Raw genomic sequence first — 20,678 nt, forward strand, 5'->3', positions numbered from 1 at the left:
AATATTTACGCGATATAGATATTTACAATGTAACTTAAAATTTTTCACAAATATGATTTTGTAAAAGAGTGTTATAATATATAGATTTGACACTTGTATGTAATACTAGATTAAACACTTTCTTTGTTCTCTGTTCTAATTTTAAAATCTACAAAAATAATAATAGAGAATGAAATAAAAATAAGAAAATAATAATAGAGAAATATTAAAAAATATGTAGTCAAATACGAATTTAAATATGTAGTTACGAAATATATAAAATGCCATAAAACTTTTGTTAGAAATATTTTTTTTATATATCAAAGTCAATTTTAAACAATTGTTTTAATTCCTAAACATTTGATAATGCCTATGTATCTTTTATTTTTATCTTATAATTTTTATCTTATATTCAAAGTCCATCAAAATCAAATGTGACAGACATATGACATGTGACCCACAATTCCGATTCTTTTCTTATAAAAGCAATTATTCAATTTTGTAGTTTCCTTAATCCTTTGCGATCATATATCGAGATCACATGACTCAACATTATATTTTGTTCCATTTTGATCCATCAATTCTAATAATTCGATAAAGGAATTTATTTACGACTATTTATGTCTATTATATATTTATAATTCTATATGTGTGTGTGTGTGTGTGTGTGTGTGTGTGTGTGTGTGTGTGTGTGTGTGTGTGTGTGGGTGGGTGTGTGGGTGGGTGTGTGTGTGTGTGTGTGTGTGTGTGCGCGCGCGTGTGCGTGCGTGTATGTATATTTATAAATAATCTAGGGATCCCGAAAGTATTTTTGATATTATTATAATATATGCATATACTTTTGCAGGCTTATTTCTTGCTTTGTGTATTTTATATAATATAAGAGATAAAAATATGGGAAGATACATATGAACACACACACACACGCGCGCACACGCACACGCACACACACACACACATCATTAAATAACTGAAAATAGCTGAATTGCACAATTTATTACACTCAATTTTAAAACCAAAAAATTAAAAAAAATATTCTTTACACATAGAGAATTGCAATATGTATTTTCATATGTTTATATACATTCTATGTATATAAAATTCTATATTTTCTATATTTATATAAAATTCTATATTTTCTATATTTTTCAAAATTTTATATTTATATGCATACCTGTCTATTAATGATGCAAAAGGTTGTACTACTAGACTTGATCCCATAATAATTAAAAGATCAGCTTGTACAAAATCTCGATCAGCAAGTACTTGAAAACGTTCAGGTAACGTTTCACCAAAAAAGACTATGTCAGGTTTTACAACACCTTCATTACATTCTTCACATTTTGGTATCATGCCTTCTATGATTTTTTCTATAATTTAGAATCATAATCAGTATCTTATTAAATGAATATCTTGTTAAATTATCTCTAAATTATCTTATTTACTTGTTTAAAAATTTTAATTTATTCAAAAGCTAGAAATTGTGTTATATTACCAAATTAAAACATTCAATATTTAAAAATAGTGTTATATTAAAAAATATTGTTACAAAAAAATGGTACTATCTATTAATTTACAAAAAAAAGAAAGAGAGAGTTTAAATGTTGTACCTACATACACATATACATACATACATACATACGTATATATAAGTGTAAGTGTCAAATATTAGTTAATTGGATTCTATTTTTTTCGAGATAAATAAAAGTTTGTTAGTTTATTATTAGTTAAGAAATTTATGTTAGTTAAGAAGAATAAAAAATAAATAACTGCATTGCATATTAAAATAATATGCAGATTTATATGCTAATATGATATTAGGAACAAAGTCATCTAATTGTATTGTGACACTTAGAAAAAATATGTTATAAAAATATAAAATATACATAATATTAATTATATAACAAGCACAGATTTTTAAGACTTAAAAATGTAAAATAAAAAAAATTAAAAATTAGCTAGTATTTTTTTTCTTTAGAAATATTGGAAAATATACCTTTCATCCATGTGAGCATATATGGCGCTCGGCATTTAAGACAACGACCAGTATGAAATGTTCCATGAGCTTCCACTAATTTCTCAGAAGGTAATCCGGCTATACGTTCCAATGTATCAATATTTTGTGTATAATGTCGTAATAGTAAACCTTTTTCCCATAACAGACGAATAAAGTAATGACTCAATGTAGGTCGGAATCCTTCTGGCAATAATTCTCTTGCAAGTGTGAAGAATGGTTCTGGATCTTTCATAAAAAAATCTAACTCAAAAATAGCTTGTGGATAAGGTAAATTATATTTATCTAATTTATGATAAAGTCCACTGGATGGAGATCGGAAATCTGGTATTCCAGCAGCTAAAACACAGATAAACATGTACATATTTCATGTATATTCATATTAGCATTTATAAGCATATTAATGCATTATTTTATAATCAATATATGACAACATAATAGTTATTATACGTAATGTTACTGTCATTGATTATAATAAAAAAAAATTGTATGCATATTTAAAATTTAAAAAAATAATAAAATAAGAAATATTAAACATAGAAAAAATGATCACAAATTAGAAATAAAAGGAATATTATAGAAGATATGTACATGTCTTTAAATATATACTAACAAGTAGAGATTCCAGCACCTGCCATAGTAATGATTTTACAATCTGGCTTTTCTTTAATAAACTTAACAATTCCATCTAAGCTAAGTTCATGAAGAACTCTTTGTTGCGACTGATCATTTTGATTACTCGTTGACAAATCAACAAGTCTTAATTTCTGAACCAAATATCTACGTAACCTTTCCATTTCAGAGTCTTCTATGTCTGATGATTCAGAAGAAACCTTTTGTGTTTTTTCATCTGAATTATTGTCTAAAACAAAGAAAAAATACTTGATATACATAAGCTACATATTGCATTTTAATAATAAATATTTTTAATAATCATAATGTTTATATATTATTTTATGTTAAAGAGTGATTTATATATAAAAAAGTTTAGAAGTTTTCGATATATTTATAATTTTTCTGATATAAAATTGTAAAAAAACTGAATGTTAATAAAATGATAATTATTTTTTATCATTTAGATTTTTATTTTTTTATCATTTAGATTAAAATCATTCTGAAAAAATCATTCAATTATTTAAAATTTATTCAATTAATTAAAATTTATTTAATATATTAACCTTCCAAATAAATTTCACACTTAAAAGCAAAATCTTATAAGCTGTTTAAATAAATATATATCTTATTCACATCAAATTAAGAAAATAGTTTGCATAAGACAATTTTGTTGTTGTTAACTGAACATCTTGCTTTTTTTCGCTTTTTCTTTCTAATGTTTAAATGTGTGTATATATATATATATATATATATATATATATATATATATATTTCATTCTATAATATACATTTCATTCTATTCCAGTTCAGTTAAAAATAACAAATCTCATATTTACATTATAAGAAAAAATATAAAATTACGGAAAGTAAACATTTACTTCATATCATTATTCTTATATGTATTTTTTGTTCTTTTCTGATTCAGAAAAATGAATGCACTAATTTCATTTAAAAATTACCTTTTCGATCTTCTTCAGTCTCCTTATCCATAGTGCAACTTAATGCAATTATATGCTTAATATATGGTTTTGAAAATGTGATTTGTATAAAGCTATCACATACAACGATACACTCACTTCGTTAATGATAATACACGCTATCCAACACAATCTGGACAGGAAACTTACACAGTAGAAAGAAATCTATTATATATGCAATGCAACTCTATTGTACTTCGATCTTTGAGTTGTACTTACAATTACAATAAACTGCAATATGCGCAGCTAGGGTCAGCAGTCGACAGTTGATAGAAACGATGGACAAACTCTGAATTGATATTGAAGACCCCACGCGGTGACAATGTGTAACTTCGGTTTTCAGAGTTACTAGAGGGTCATCTACAATGGCCGTAGCATAAAGCCGGATCTACATTGGTCGTATCGTAACGTCACTAGTTGTAAATCATTAGCAAATTGACCAACCATAGTCGATTATTTCAAAAATAATCAACCATGATCCGATTTCACCAACGCGAGTTAATCTAATCAGAGAGAAACCTTGAGAGAGTTTTGCTTTGTCTCGCTTTCATGTATATTTATGAAAGCATGTTGTTTTTAGATATATATACATATATACATATACAGGGTTGGGCAAAAGTCCGGAAACGGTCAAATATCTCGAAAAGGATCAACTATAGCGAAAAATTGTAAATAGCAAAGTTGTAGGGCTTTAAAAAATGTACCTAATGATGACTAAAAATTTTACTTTGAGTGGAGGACGAAGATCATATAAAAGTCAAATTGAATTTTTTAAATGGAACTGCCTACTTTTTATTGCATATTCTTATAGCTGACCTCGAGAGCTTTCCAAAACACTATAATAAAATATTTTTCCCTCAAGCATTTATCGAGTTATGAGGCTTCAAATCATTTCTTAATTTTACATAAACCGTAAAATATCTTGTAAAATATTCACTTTTCAATTATTTTACCTTAATACTTTTATGTACAAAATAATGAGAGGAATCAATTGGTCTAAAAAAAAACACATAATTGTTCCGAAGAAAAAATATGTAATTTGCAATTAATAATTACATATTTTTTCTTCGGAACAATTATGTGTTTTTTTTTAGACCAATTGATTCCTCTCATTATTTTGTACATAAAAGTATTAAGGTAAAATAATCGAAAAGTGAATATTTTACAAGATATTTTACGGTTTATGTAAAATTAAGAAATGATTTGAAGAATTAAAAAATATTTTTATAAATGTATTTATTTAATGTTAACTGTGCCCGAATTTTTTTATTCATTTTCTGTCCTCAATTAATTACGAAGAACGTAAAAGCGCGACGAGAGGAAAGGGAAAGCAAAAGAGATAAAATCGTAAGCTCGTCGCGTGGCAGTCGCGTGGTGTGTCATTGATGAGACAAAGATAGAATGATGGATTATCGATCCTTATCTGACTGTCCATCTCTGAATAGTTCGGACATGAACCATATCATAGACACAAACCATGTTTTGTTACCGAGCTTAATCAATAAACATAGTTCACGTCCACTTTGTCAGATGGCGCATCAAGCATCGAGAAATGTGCTCGTCGAGGCTGGTGGCCGCTCTCAGATTTCTCTCTGGTATAATAGCTGAGACGATTTGATTGGTTGACACGGTTTAACGCAAGTTACGCTTAAGCAACTTACGCCGCATGGAAAAGCACCCTGAGGTTTCCAATATCAATTCGGAGTTTGCCCGTCAATCCAGCCAGAATATATCAGAGGTCTTGACAATTTTGATTATTGTTATTATTATTATGGCAATGAAATTGAATTTTATCTTATTCAATCGTTGTCAATCCAAATTGTAAAAAAAAAAACAGGCGATTTTGATTGACGGACTGACCTCAATTAGTCGATTTAAAATGACGTTCGTCAAGTGAAGAAAAATCTTCAAAATTTTTCTTTTTATATATTGCATTTACAACAATATAATATTTTCCACAGTGACTATTATGGTAAAGAAATTATTATCTTTTTTTCTTGTTATATCAAAATCAATGTATGCTGATACAATCTGATAGAGAGTCTGCATCTTAATGTTTTATACATTACGTACAGAAAGAATTTGTCATGTGTGTATATATATATATATATATATATATATATATATATATATATATATATATATATTGTATACATAATTTTTTTTATTATTTTTTAAAATTTAATGTTTATTAATAAATTACACATATGTACAATTTAATTGTAAAAGTAATCTGTATCATTTTCCAGCACTTTCTTCCATCTGTCTAGCAAGTGAATTCTGGATCCATAAAAAATTTGATCTTTACTTGCAATGAATTCATCAAGCTATTTTCTTTCTCTGTGTTTAGTGAATATGCCAAGTGGAACAAGACAATTTAACTAAGTTCTCTTGATTACCATATGAAGCCAAGTATTATTGTGCAAAAATTTAACTAGGTGACCTTTTCCTGTACAAATATTTTCTATAGTTTATTCTTTCCTACTTCTCATTCAAATAAAATAACACAATAATAGTAATCAGCAATTTCGATTTTATCGGATTTATAGTAAATCACTTTTATTTGACTACCTTATTCAATCTGGTGCCTTTAAACTATTATTTGTTTTGATGTTGTACACTTTATTTAATAGAAAATTTTGAAATGTCGAAGAAATAAGAAAATAGTTTGATGAATTCATTACGAGCACAGATTGGACTTTCTGTTGGTGCAGAATGTATAATTTATTTGAAATATGAAAGAAAATGTTGAAAGATAATAGATTTATTTTGAATCGTACATATATAATTTGTTAGTAAACACTGAATTTCATAAAAATAATGGGACTTATTTATATATCATAAATATATATATAAATAAAAAAATTTACAAAATTTACAATGTACATATAATATATTTAATATAGATATTTAAAATAGATTTAAAATTTTCAGGACGACGATATAGCTGCTTTACAGAATCTGGAACAACTTATGACAGAATTTTTCTCTCTAGAAACAACTAATGAAAGAAAACGTACAATTGAACATAGTTTTCAGGAATTTGCTGCACAGATTGACTCCTGGAAACCGTGTTTGCATTTTTTATCTTCTACAAGCAATCACTATGTCAGTATGTTTGCTTTGTCTACTCTGGAGGTAACTGTATAATATGATTTTGTAATATGATTAATATTTTCTGATAATTTTTAATCTATGAATTATTTGACAGACAACTATAGGAAGACGATGGCCTATCCTTCCATGGGAGGATAGAGCTCTCACAAGATCTACTTTGTATACATTATCATTAGAAAGAGATGTAGCACCCTTTGTAAGAAATAAAGTAGTGAAATTGGTAGTAGATATAGCAAGACATGACTGGCCACATTTTTATCCCGATTTTTATTCTAACATTTTACAGGTTTGTATAAACAGAATAAACAGAATTGTTTTTCTTTCTTTTCATAAATAATGTATTTATAATGGATATGACTGTGTATAATTTTCTAATTTTTATAATAGCTATTAGATCACAAACATACAAGATTGTTAGGACTTATATATTTGAGAACAGCTTCGGAGGAATTAGCCACACCAAGGGAAGATCTGCCGATTCACCGAAAAAGCGAATTGTTCAGATTATTAAGTTCCCAAGTGCCTCTGACTTTAGATACACTTACAGGTATAATTGTATTATAGGAATCTAGAAATGTATATTGTATTGTGAATAATTTTATAATTTCTCTTTTTTGTTTGTCATATTAGTTCTTTTAAAAGAGACTACAAAATTGCAAAGTCGTTCTGGAACTGTGACACCACCTCCGTCACCTACCAGTGGACAAAGTCTAGCACCTGCACGTACAGTATTAGATGTTGAGGGATTGGCGACAGGCACTAGCGAAGTTTGCACAGCTACTCTTGAAGTTTTAGCACATCTGTTTAGTTGGATAGATCTATCAAGCAGTATCTCTACTAATTTATTGGATGCTATTTTTTCCTGTGCTAAATATTACGATGCAATGGTAGGATTTTACTTCAATGGCTAGAACATGAATTAGCAGAAAGAAAATTATTAAATATATATCTACATTTCACTAGAATGGCAAACAAATAGAAATGGCTGTTCAAGCTTTGACAACGATTAATGAGCTTTTGTATAGACCACTCTGCTCGCCTGACGCGACTGACACATTGTTATTAGAAATATTTCAAAATGGTATTGGTTTATTCCAATTAATGGAACGTCTAGATTCTATAGAGGAAAAGTATGGCGAATTTCCTTCTAGGAAAAATCTACTGTGATATTCTTATACAATATAATATGTTAACATAAAATACAAAATAAAATATATTCTTTCAGCTATACAGAAAAAATGACGGAGTTTTTACAATTATTTGTAACGAATCATCTGAAGAGGATGGAGTCAAGCTCAAAATTTCCAGTAAATACATTATTAGAAGTACTGTGTCATCATACGTTTCAACAAGTTTCCACCGTGAATGGTTATTTGCGTTGTTTAGACGTTTGGACTACACTTTTGGAGAGTACTCAGTCGCGATATTCTGCCGTCGCATTAGCCCTCGCTGAACGGATCTTGCAAAAAATAAGTTTCAAATTGAATGCTCGAGTATTAAGAGATCTCGATACGGAAAGTTTGGACGAGAATGTAGGTATAAATCTGTACATAACTTGTATAAATATAATTTAGAGATCAGAGATAATAAATCAAATACTTGATTAAATCTTATAATTTCTCTTTTTGCAGGAAGAGACAGAGTGGCAACATTTTTTGAGATGCAATGTAGAATGTTTAGCAAAAATCGCCGACATCTCGCCTGTTCCAATATTTACACTATTAGTAATTTATAATTATATATAATAAATTATATGTAAAATTATATATAACTATAATAATATCTATCAAATGTATTTTTATAAATGACAATATATTAATATTAGTTATAATATTAGTTATAATTTTTTTTTCAGTATCGTTCATGGAGAGAAGGATTAATTATTTTTGGAGAATTAGGTGCTGCTGTCGCCAATGGTCAAGTTATTTTATTAAATGATGCAGATGCAGCAAATGTCCATGCGCATTTGAGAGATCTTGCGTCGATTACACAAGCTTTAACAAGATTGTATTCTCTTTTTATTGGTAAGTTATTTTGAACAACTTTATTAATTTGTTTTACGCTAATAATACGATTATTTGTCGATAGGAGATCAAACAAATATCGACCAAGCTTTAGCTGAAGAAATTATATCGCAAACTTTAGATGCATGTATATTTGCAAGAGATAACCAATTATATAAAGCAACACTTCAACCAGCTGTCATCGTAATAGATCTTGTAGAAGTGTAAGTTCTTAACTACATCTCGTATATAATTTTTTAAATATGTACACCAATGCTGGGATTTACTTGCAACTTTCGGCCAGACTTAGCTTACGCCTACTAGTCCCCTCTTACCACTCGCGCCATTCGTAACTAAGGAGCGCTCAGGAATATGCGCGTCACAAATGTAATACGGTAATCTATCTATCTAAGTTCTTTTTATTGTTTATTAATAATAAAATAATTATAAAAATAATTATTCTATTATTAATTACGTTTCAAAATATTTTAAATTCTTACAGAACATATACGTAATTAATAATAGAATAATTATTTTTACTATTAATAAACAATAAAGAGAACTTAGATGATTACATTTGTGACGCGCACGTTCCTAAGCACTCCTTAGTTACGATTCTCTAACGGCGCGATCGATAAGGCATGAGCGGTAAGAGGGTAACAATAGTCTAAGAAATCTGGCCAAAAGTTGCAAATAAATCCCAGCACTAATGTACACTAACAACTATACAGGGTGGACCAATAACTCTGTCCACCTGGAATATCTCCGTTATTTTTAGAGATACAAAAATTTTGTACTTATAAAAGTAGTACGGTACCAAGAGGGCTGTAATATGCTACTAATAATTTTTTTGTAGGTGGAGGCGCTTCAGAAATTTCAAGGTCATCTCCATTTTTTTAAATGGAACCTCCCATTTTTTATTACCTATTCTTATAGCTTATCTGCAGAGCTTTCCAAAACACTATAATAAAGTATTTCTTCATCTTCATAAAATAATTTAATTATAATTTGATTATAATTTGTTAATGAAATAATTTAATTATAATTTGTTATTTTTTAATTTAAATTATATTAATAATTTTACACTTGAATTGTATAATTAACATATATAACATACATACATATATAACATATAATTATAACATAATTAATATATAATTAACATATATAACATACATAATTAACATATATTAACATATATAACATATATAACATATATAATTATACAGCGTGTCCTAGACCCGTACACCCCTTTTCTTTCAAAAACTAAGCATTTTAGAGAAAAACGTTTTCCACAAAAATTGTATGGTTTTGAGGGGAACATAAGTATCATTGGTTTGACCTTGAATCGTTAAGGTCAGATCAAGGATATCTTTAATTTCTTAAATGAAACTACTCATCTTTTATTGCATATTCTTATAGCTTATGTCGAGAGCTTTCCAAAACACTATAATAAAGTATTTTTTCATCAAATACTTTTCGAGTTATAAGGCTTGAAATAATATCTTAATTTTACATAAACCATAAAATATCTAGTAAAATATTCATTTTTTTATTATCTTACCTTAATGCTTTTATATATTTATATATAAAATAATGAGAGAAATCAATTGGTGTAAAGAAAAAATAGTTGTTTTTTAAAAAAAAATATGTAATTTGCAATTAACAATTTCATATTTTTTCTTAAAAACAATTGTATGTTTTCTTTGCACCAATTAATTCCTCATTATTTTGTACATAAAAGCATTAAGGTAAGATAATCGAAAAATTAATTCCTCTCATTATTTTGTACATAAAAGCATTAAGATAAGATAATCGAAAAATGAATATTTTACTAGATATTTTATGGTTTATATAAAATTAAGAAATAATTTCAACCCTCATAACTCAAAAAGTACTCACTGAAGAAATACTTTATTATAGTGTTTTGGAAAGCTCTGGAGATAAGCTATAAGAATAGGTAATAAAAAATGGGAGGTTCCATTTAAAAAAATGGAAATGACCTTGAAATCTCTGAAGCGCTTCCACCTACAAACAAATTATTAGTAGCATATTACGGCCCTCTTGGTACCGTACAAAATTTTTGTATCTCTAAAAATAACGGAGATATTCCAGGTAGACAGAGTTATTGGTCCACCCTGTATAATGATATAATCGTGAAAGCATTCATTATACCTTCATTTGTGTTTAGACATTCCCAGCTTTTGGCTTCTCTTCAAGCATGGTGTCATTGGATAGTTAGGAAACCAGAGAAAACAAAGGAGACACTCTGTCAACGTTGCATCGATTCATGTATTTGGGTGACGACATATACCACTCCCTGTGATCATTCACCACCTGTAAATCTTGTTCATTCCGCCGTTCATCTTTTTCAAAGTATCATCGCTATTTTGAAACCAATCCTATGGGACCAACCGATTTTTAGGAATTTAATTTCTACGGGCACATACCCGTACTTAAAACCAGATACAATCAAAGTTCTGCGAAGGGCATTGATAAATGGAATTATATTACCACCCGGTGATGCAGCGTTAAGGCAAAGATTGTTGGGTAAGCTGTCAGATTTTAAAAACTATATAAGACTATATAACTATAAAATATACAGCTTTTGTTTTTATAAAAAGATATATAAAGAAAATCTCTTATTTAGATACTATGATATTGGCCTTGTCTGCACCTCTGGGTATGCAAGGACAACCAGTGCCTTTAGAATCAACAATTTCAGTTACAATAATGCCGCTAACTCAATTATTAGAAGATTGTGCATCCTCGTCTACAACTATAAAGAAAATGTTACATTCGTGTTTAGAATCGATCATAAATAGAGCATTAGAGTTATTGTCTTATGTTATAAGATGTCAGGTTATATGTGAAGTATTACTTGGCTTCTTACATTCGGCATTTTCAGTATTACAACAACAATTAGGTCCTGAATTTATGCAAAATGCAGTTCAAGGCATGCTGCAGCTTTATACCAGGTTTGTATAAGATATTATTACAGTATAGAAACAGAGGTATTTAATCAAGATGTAATAGTAGATTGCGTTATCGAAGATGATATCCAAAAATATGCCTTTCGTTTTCCTTATTTTAATAAATAATATATTTTAATAAATATATATTTTCATTTATCAACATTTTTCTAAAAAGTTTTTAGAATTAAAATCGCTCTCTTATCACTTTTATGAACAACAAATGAAAAAATTATACATTATAACAATATTATATATTAATATTATACATATATAATATTATACATATATACTATTATATATTTTATACAAAAAAAAATTATATATTTAAAGCTCAAAAAGTATTTTAATCACTTTACTTAACAGAGTAATTACTTAATTTACAGAGAAAATATTTCTGCTGGTCCTGCATTGGATCAGTTGTTAGAAATTTTGATACTCGTCGTATCAGCACCTGGCAATGCATTTAAGGCATTTGTCCCTTCTGTTACAAGTCTATGTTTAGGTCAAGTATGGCTTGCAATCGGAAACAGCCTAAGTGCTCATCCGGATACAACATTAGTTTTATTAAAACTTTTCCATAGGTAATATATTAATAGCATATATTTTTATTTCTATTTTAGAGAGAGAGAGAGAGAGAGAGAAAGAGAAAGAGTGGAGAGATCAATATCTTCAAAAAATTATTAATTTTTAGTATTCTTATGCATCGATGGCAATATTTCTATAATACTTCGATATTACGTACTCTTGGACATCCCGATGAAGACGAACCTATCGAGCATAAAGAAGAATTAGTAGCTATTTTAGAGGCATTTGGTCAAGCTCTACTTCAATCGGATGTTAATATATTTCGACAGAGTTTGCAAAGTCTCGAGCAATTAAATATCAGGTGGCGACTTTATCAACGAGCCATATTTAAGGCTCATCTTCTCGAGAGGTTTTTGATGGCATTGTTTACAGTTTTATTTCAACAGTAGGTATTATTCTTTATCGATAATATATTTCTTATTATTAATTATATTTATAATGTATTAATTTTTATAGGTCTCACAATTTGCTGGCGGACGAAATAGCTGTCGCTATTCACAGTCTAGCATCTGTCAATATAGGGTGGTTCTTTGGCCATTTTTTGCCAACGTTTTTGGCAACTTGCGAAGGTGTCGACGATATGCAGAGAGCCACGTTGTTGGGAAATTTTGATAAATCCACGGTACATTTAACTTTTAGCATTTTTTAAATATAAAAATATATAATACGCTTGTGATAAAACAAAACAAACTTTTTTTTCTTTTTTTAGGATCAACCAACTTTGACAAGATCAGTTCTTCAGCTTATTTCAGACTTAAGATGTTATCAACTGTGCAGACCGGGCTGAAAGCAGTATATTAGGACGAAATTGCAATTTAAAATTATTTCATAAGACTTCTACGATGCCATTTAGAATTGAAAATCAACATTTTTATCAAATCTCTCCTGTGTGTGAGTGCCTCTAGATACAGATATAAGGGACATTAACTATGATAAAACAAAGAAAAGCAAAAATTTTATAAACATTTACTGTTCTGTGTATGTCACTGCCATGCCATCCTTTTGTGATATTGTAAATGCCATTATATTATGTATAAAACATGCCTTTTTTATATGTCTATAACTATACTTATAATTTTCAGATTTTTTTAGATCTACTTTTCCACTTTTTATAGAAATATGTAATTCTAATATACGTATTGGCAAAAATTGCAGTGAAAAATAATATTATTTACCACAGAGATTGTGAGTAAATTGTTAATAACTTGTTCACATTACATATATTGATCATTAATTGATTCAGATACATTACCTACCATTTGTTATAAACGTAGAATTTTTGTAACATACATACATGAATTAAATGCCACATAAATTATACAAGCAATTATTGTGATTAAAAATGTAAAAACTGTTTTTTCTTCTAATAAAAAGTAAACGTTCAAAAAATATATATTATTTTTGCATTAAAAAGAAAATAAATTTAATTTTCATTGATAATATTTTTTTTCATATTTTTTAAATAAAATATAAATATATAAAATTTTTGTATTTTTAATTTATATGTATATTTAATTTTTTCGAAAGTAATTTTAATAAATTAATGAGATCTTTGCGGCAAATTACATCAAACAATATGATTTCAATAATTTTTAGTTAGCATAAAAATTATCTAAATTTTGTCATATTTGATATCAAGCTATACGGAAAATAATTGATATTAGCAGAGAGAAGCCTGAGAGGGGCCACGCTGCCATTTTTCATGAGACGTTTTCCCTACGTCACAGTATACAGGGTGTCCCATTTTAAGTGTCCACCTCAAAAATCTCTCATTTTTTATTTTAGAGAAAAATGGTTAGGACATGTTTTGTATGGTTTCGAGGGGGCCATAAGATGGTACCATTGATTTGACTTTAAAGAGTCATTTGAAGGTCACGTGAAGGTTACCTCAATTTTTTTTAATGACACCCCTTATTTTTTATTACATATTCTTGTAGCTGATCTCGAGAGCTTTCCAAAACACTATAATCAAATGTTTTTTCGTGAAGTACTTTTCGAGTTATAAAGCTCCAAATTTACAAAATTTTGATAAAAATACAAAATATTTCGTAAAACACTTTCCGATAGTCTTATCTTACATGATCCAGCCAGTCAAGGCAAGATCCGAGCATGATTCAGCCAGTCAAGGCAAGATCTTCTTTTGTGTACAATTACTTTAAATGTTCAAAAACTTGACCATTTACTCGTATGCATAGCTCCCCAGTAAGCAAAAAATTATTACTACAACGTTATTTAAATGATATTCACTAACATATATATATATATGTACATATATATATATATATATATATATATATATATATATATATATATGAGTGGATATAATTTAACTACGTTCGAAATGGCCACGGATAAATTTGAAACGGCCATGTTCGTAATGGTCATGTTTGAAACGGCCACGCTCGGAATTAAAAAAAAAAACATTGACAGTCTACATAAAGAGGTACACTCAAGAATTACACTTAATCGACACTTCTTCGCTGTGGCTACATACACACATGATGCGCGGCTATTACGAACGAGTGGCCATTACGAACGTGGCCATTTCGAACGTGGTCAAATTTATCCGTGGCCATTTCGGATGCTCCCATCGTTGTGCATTTGACATGTAAAAATGGGTGTGTTTCACATCACTACAGTAGCGCTACTGTAGCGCTACATATAAGCGTGTTTCACGTTATTAAAGCGCTATAGTACCTAGACAGCACACATGTCCAAAAAACATCTAAAAGACGATTTAAAAACGTCTTCTAGAAAGTCCTCTATATAGACATCTTTAAGACATCTTTTGGCCTTTTTATGCTGTCTGGGTAGCGCTATAAAAGTACGTTTCAGGACTTTCTGCTACAATTGTAGCGGTCGCCATTTTTTTCTGCTACAATTGTAGCAAAAAAGCTGAAGCGCTACTGTAGCGATGCGACCCCGAAACACACCCAATATATGCACAATAACACGTATCAATGTCGTTATCTTATCGTTTAGCGAGTTATAGAATCATACTACAAGGAGAATCGATCCGCACAATCGTTTAATTTAACGTTTTAACGAACCTAAATTTTGAAAAATAAATATGTTATAATCTCGAGTTTGCTATTATTGCTGTAAATATGTTCTATAATTTCTTTTCTTTTTGTTTACATAATATAATATATTTTGTTAACATAATATGAATATTCTTAGCCTCCAATAATTTCATTAATCCTTGTTTTGCAGGGGCTTTGTCACTTAAATTTCCGGACAGCGACCTTGATATCCCTAACAGTACATGATATCATTCGAATATTCTGTAAATATACTCATACTATAAATATACAGATACTATAAATATACAGTTACAGATGTAATATACTGAGAATAATCCCATAACATCTCTTGTTGCATTTTATTTTTCATATATTCTCAAAATATACTTTGAATATCTCGTATTAGTATATTCTTTCTCGTATATTTTCAGGATATTCTACAATATTGCATGTGTTTCCTCATTTTGCCGCTACGCGCACTATCAAACTCGTACTTAATTTTTGGTGAAATGGACATAAAGGACTGGTACTAACATGAAATTAGGGGGATTGCCCGATTAGACACAGTACGATTAGATATAGCCAATTATATCGACCGATGCTTAGGGTAACCAGCACGATCAAGCACGATTAGCCAATCAAAGCCAGTTGTGTCCAATTGTACTGTGTCTATTCGGAGGTGTCTCGTCTACAGTAGGGTGCAACTTTCCACGTGAAGCGAGATTCCACTTTGCAACTTTCCACGCGAAGCGAGGGGGACAGAGCGAGTGCGGGAGGAGGGGCCGAAGGCCCTCCTTGCACCCGCCACCGTGTGTGTGTTGTGCGCGCGCATGCGTGCGCACTAGTGCCATTAGTATGACAAATATTCTAACTTAAATAGTAGTTAACTTTAATCGTGAATATTTCAATTCGTGGTGCAGAGCGACGCTTTTTCTGATAGATTCTTAATTTTATGCAAAAACGCGACGATTGACCCTAAATTTATTGATATTTATGTAAAGTCTTGTCATAAGAAATTAATCAATCATATTCGATTACTATTTTATATTCAACTGTGATTGGTCAATTCCTTAAGGCTTATTCCTATTGTAGATTCGGCCTTAATGCAAAAATTATTTTTCGTTTTTAAAGCAAATAATGAACCAACAAACATTATAATTAGGCCAACAATCATCCAAACGATTTCGCATCGATTGAACTGCTTTTTAAACGAAAATGAGAGATTGAACTGCCTTTTAAACGAAAATGAGAATTTTAAATGAAATGTTTCGGCTAACTTCACGTTGATTTTTGTTTCTTTATTTTACAAAAAAATATAAACCAACAAATTATAAGCTGTAATTAGGCCAACAATCACCAATAAACGACCAACAAACGATTTGCTATAAAAAAAAATTGAAAAAATCGAAGTTGGCCGGCTAAGTTCATGGAGCCAAATATTTGAGTAATAATTGGAACTTAAGAATATTATTTTGATAATAATTTTGTACTTACAAATATCGTTTCATTATCGGCGGGCTGCATCATGACGAATGCGCGGTTTCATCCAAAAGTAACCTTACCAATACGTCACAAATTATGCAATAAAAATGGGATGTTTTGATTGGTTAACTCGTGATGCGCCGGCTGACGCGATGCGAGACGCGCTCAGTGGAAACTCGGCCTCACGCTCACATGAGAACATTCAAGAAGCTTCTAGACGCCCTCTGTTCCATATATTACCCCTTTTTATCATTCAATTGCGCAATCAAAGAATCGCACAGCGTTGCGCAGCATCTATCGTAATTTGTCGAACGAAGTCGAGGGATCAAGAATCAAGTTCAACTCAGATTCGCGCATTGCGAGAGTATCTTTCGAGTCATTTCGCAAGTCGATCTAGTAAAAAACAAGAGAAAATGCCACGACGTGGACGCGCTGCCGCACCTCCTCCAAGAATGTAAGTCAATACAAATTTCATCATCTTGATATCGATAATGCGTCATTTCTGCATGGCGTTATATCACGTAGTCGTAGTCTTCCAGAAACGTAGATATTTTAAATGTCCATCTCCTGATTGTACTCGACTTCGACGAATGTCTCTGAAATTGTCTGAAACTTTTGTTTTGTTTCAGCATGAGACCGGCCGTGATTGCACCCGCGTCCGTGCCATCCCGAGTCCCAGCTCGAGTCCCAGCTCAAGCCCCACCATCGGCACCCATGGTGGCCCAGCCACAGCAACCATCGCTCATGGGCCAGATGGCCGCTACTGCTGGCGGTGTAGCCCTCGGATCTGCCGTGGGACATACCATCGGTCACGCCATGACTGGACTCCTCAGTGGAGGATCCAGCGAGACTGCTGCTGCTCCTGCTGCACCGCCGGCTGCGACCCAGGTTGCCCCAACACCAGCCCCCGGAGGTGCTTGCTCATTGGAGGTTAAGCAGTTCCTGGACTGTGCCGAGAATCAATCTGATTTGAGCCTATGCCAAGGATTCAGCGAGGCACTGCGTCAGTGCAAAATTGCCAATAGTCAGTAATCTTGTTGGATGTTAATTTGTCACACTAATGTTATTCTTTCTAATATTTTTATAAACAGTCCCACTAATTGAATTTATAATTGTCTTGTTTTTTGTTTTCAGATATCTAAATTAATGTAGAAAACGAAAAATCTAGAAATTTTCTAGGTGAAATTCAAGTATATGCTGTAATTATATAGATAAAGATATCCTATATGTACAATGAAAAGCTTTGTTTATTTTTATCATATGCATTAATATTATTAAATGCAATATAAACCAACCTAGGATTTTGATCCATATTTGTTTTAGTTTATACAAATTTTAGAAAAACAATAAATAATTAAATTTTATACAAATGGCTCATTTTTAATCTACCTTATACTAAAAATACATGTAACAATAGCATAATTTAAATGAAAAAATGTAAAGTATAGTTTGGAAATTATACTAACAAGAGGAGGGCGCGACCTTCGAAACACCGAATTAAGATTATGGTCAAAGATACACTGAAGATGCTTCGAAGCATTTGATTGACCAATCAAGTTCAAGAAATCTTTACTCCTTTTATCCTGATTGATCAATCGAACGCTGCAAAGCATCTTCAACATCTCTTTGATCGCACTACAGTGGGCCAAGAGATCCAAATTCTTTGCCAAAAATCAAATATGGAATTTAAGTAATAGAAACTATTCACGTTTTTATAAATCCTATAGAGTACTTGAAAATCGACTCTAAAGGTGCCTTTACATGGGAGCGTCTGAGTATCGAGCGTTAAAGCGTCGTAAAGTGTGACATACGCAGGTGCCTATGGCCGGTATTCATAGTCCGATCTTATATTTGAGATAGTCTTAAGTAGAGAACCTCTAGGAGAGAGAATGGACAACTGATCATGTGACATGTGATCAAGCTTTTTCATGATTGGCTGGCAGAAAATGTATCAATTTTAGCTATTGCGACGCCAATGCAAAATATGATGCACACAAATAGGTTAATATATGTGTGTCATGTGTGTCCTATTTGTGTGTCATCATATTTTGCATTGGCGTCGCAATAGCTAAAATTGATACATTTTCTGCCAGCCAATCATGAAAAAGCTTGATCAGTTGTCCATTCTCTCTCCTAGAGGTTCTCTAGTCTTAAGTTCGAGCTTGAAATGCTACGCAGCTATTTGATTGGTTGAATGAGGTCTTAAGTCAACCTCCAAGCAGACTTAAGACGATCTTAAATATAAGATCGGACTATGAATACCGGCCTATGTCAATGGGTGTGTTTCGGGGTCGCATCGCTACAGTAGCACTACTGTAGCGCTACATAAGCGTGTTTCACGTTATTAAAGCGCTATAGTACCCAGACAGCACACATGTCCAAAAAACATCTAAAAGATGACTTAAAAACGTCTTCTAGAAAGTCCTCTAGACATCTTTAAGACATCTTTTGGCCTTTTTGTGCTGTCTGGGTAGCACTATAAAAGTACGTTTCAGGACTTTCTGCTACAATTGTAACGGTCGCCATTTTTTTCTGCTACAATTGTAGCAAAAAAGCTGTAGCGCTACTGTAGCGATGCGACTCCGAAACACACCCATTGTATTAGCGTTAAGGTGCGGCCTCATTGACGCTAAAAAGTAGCGTCAACCATTGGTTGAACAAAGAAGTAAGTAGTTGCTTCATTGTTCAACCAATGGTTGACGCTACTTTTTAGCGTCAATGAGGCCGCATCTTAAGGTGCAATTTCATTGACGCTAAAAAGTAGCGTCAACCATTGGTTGAACAAAGAAGCAACTATACTTACCTCCTTGTTCAACCAATGGTTGACGCTAATTTTTAGCATCAATGAGGCCGCACCTTAAAGGTGCAATTTCATTGACGCTAAAAGTAGCGTCAACCATTGGTTGAACAAAGAAGTAAGTAGTTGCTTCATTGTTTAACCAATGGTTGACGCTACTTTTTAGCCTCAATGAAATTGCACCTTAAGATGCTGGAATCTGCCTGTTTAGAATTATACGCAAGGGTGCTGCGCATGTGTTTTTGACGCTCGACGCTAAATGCTTCCATCTAAAGACGCCTTAAGGTGCAATTTCATTGACGCTAAAAAGTAGCGTCAACCATTGGTTGAACAAAGAAGCAACTACTTACTTCTTTGTTCAACCAATGGTTGACGCTATTTTTTAGCGTCAATGAAATTGCACCTTTAACGTACATATTCATCGATTAATATCATTGGGCGGCACTTTAAACTTAAAAAACCACATAAAATCAGTAATAGGAAACATAGTGCATTGACTAAAGTATATTTTCGAAAAATTTTGTCATATATAGTTTTTTTTTGTATTTTTGCATTTATAAATGTTGAAAAAATTTTTTCAATTTTTTTTTATAATACAATATTAAAATATAATTAATTTGATCAAATTTGTGTTTCTTTTTAATTTGCACTATCAAATTAATTTAATTTAAAATATATTTTATATATTCCGATATAAAATGAAATATAAAATACCATTATTATATTAAATATAAATTAATATAAACACTATAATTATTTAAATAAAGGTATAATTTAATAAAATGAAATTACAAATGCAAAAAATTGTATTTTTTTATTCATTATCCATTATCTAGGCCGAAATTCATAGTCCGATAGTCTTATATTTAAGATTGTTTTAAGTCTGGTCTTAGGTCATCTTAAGATTCTGTTCAGCCAATGAAATAGTCGTATAACATTTTCAAACTTCTTTTTTTTATTTAAGATAATCTTAAATATAAGAACAGACTATGAATACCGGCCCTACATTCTCTCTAGATCGAGTATAATTGTTTGGGTGATAACTATATTTAAATAATAGCGTTTCATATTTCTTTTATATCGAAATATATAAAAAAGATTTTAAATTTAA

The 20,678-nt window shown here is 30.7% G+C and overlaps 3 protein-coding genes across 5 annotated transcripts in view; 2 read left to right on the plus strand and 1 right to left on the minus strand.

Annotated features, from left to right (window-relative positions):
- Positions 1-3,911, minus strand: part of LOC105257885 (NAD-dependent protein deacetylase sirtuin-2) — a 16,890-nt gene extending 12,979 nt beyond the window's left edge. Inside the window, exons 1-5 of one of the 3 annotated variants that reach the window (XM_025410910.1) lie at positions 3,805-3,911; positions 3,568-3,730; positions 2,607-2,855; positions 1,976-2,332; positions 1,154-1,349 (exon numbers count right to left, since the gene is read on the minus strand). In XM_025410910.1, coding sequence (XP_025266695.1) covers positions 1,154-1,349; positions 1,976-2,332; positions 2,607-2,855; positions 3,568-3,598 — 833 coding nt within the window. In that variant the 5' untranslated portion in view covers positions 3,599-3,730; positions 3,805-3,911. The other 2 variants (XM_025410911.1, XR_003123136.1) reach the window with 2 other exon arrangements.
- A 1,360-nt stretch (positions 3,912-5,271) lies between these two features.
- LOC105257884 (exportin-6-B) lies at positions 5,272-13,609 on the plus strand. The gene is made up of 16 exons (XM_011268805.3): positions 5,272-5,557; positions 6,520-6,723; positions 6,797-6,988; positions 7,090-7,249; positions 7,333-7,589; positions 7,666-7,832; positions 7,928-8,234; positions 8,334-8,426; positions 8,558-8,726; positions 8,791-8,929; positions 10,897-11,255; positions 11,356-11,683; positions 12,064-12,261; positions 12,372-12,650; positions 12,722-12,887; positions 12,975-13,609. The coding sequence occupies exons 1-16, from the start codon at positions 5,555-5,557 to the stop codon at positions 13,050-13,052; spliced, it is 3,099 nt and encodes a 1,032-aa protein (XP_011267107.1). The 5' UTR covers positions 5,272-5,554; the 3' UTR covers positions 13,053-13,609.
- A 3,401-nt stretch (positions 13,610-17,010) lies between these two features.
- Positions 17,011-18,010, plus strand: LOC105257883 (coiled-coil-helix-coiled-coil-helix domain-containing protein 10, mitochondrial). The gene is made up of 3 exons (XM_011268804.3): positions 17,011-17,224; positions 17,400-17,794; positions 17,905-18,010. The coding sequence occupies exons 1-3, from the start codon at positions 17,184-17,186 to the stop codon at positions 17,910-17,912; spliced, it is 444 nt and encodes a 147-aa protein (XP_011267106.1). The 5' UTR covers positions 17,011-17,183; the 3' UTR covers positions 17,913-18,010.
- The last annotated feature ends 2,668 nt before the right edge of the window (positions 18,011-20,678 follow it).

The sequence above is a fragment of the Camponotus floridanus genome, unplaced genomic scaffold, assembly GCF_003227725.1.
Source record: "Camponotus floridanus strain SB8 unplaced genomic scaffold, Cflo_v7.5 scaffold104, whole genome shotgun sequence".
In the NCBI taxonomy this organism is placed as follows: domain Eukaryota; kingdom Metazoa; phylum Arthropoda; class Insecta; order Hymenoptera; family Formicidae; genus Camponotus; species Camponotus floridanus.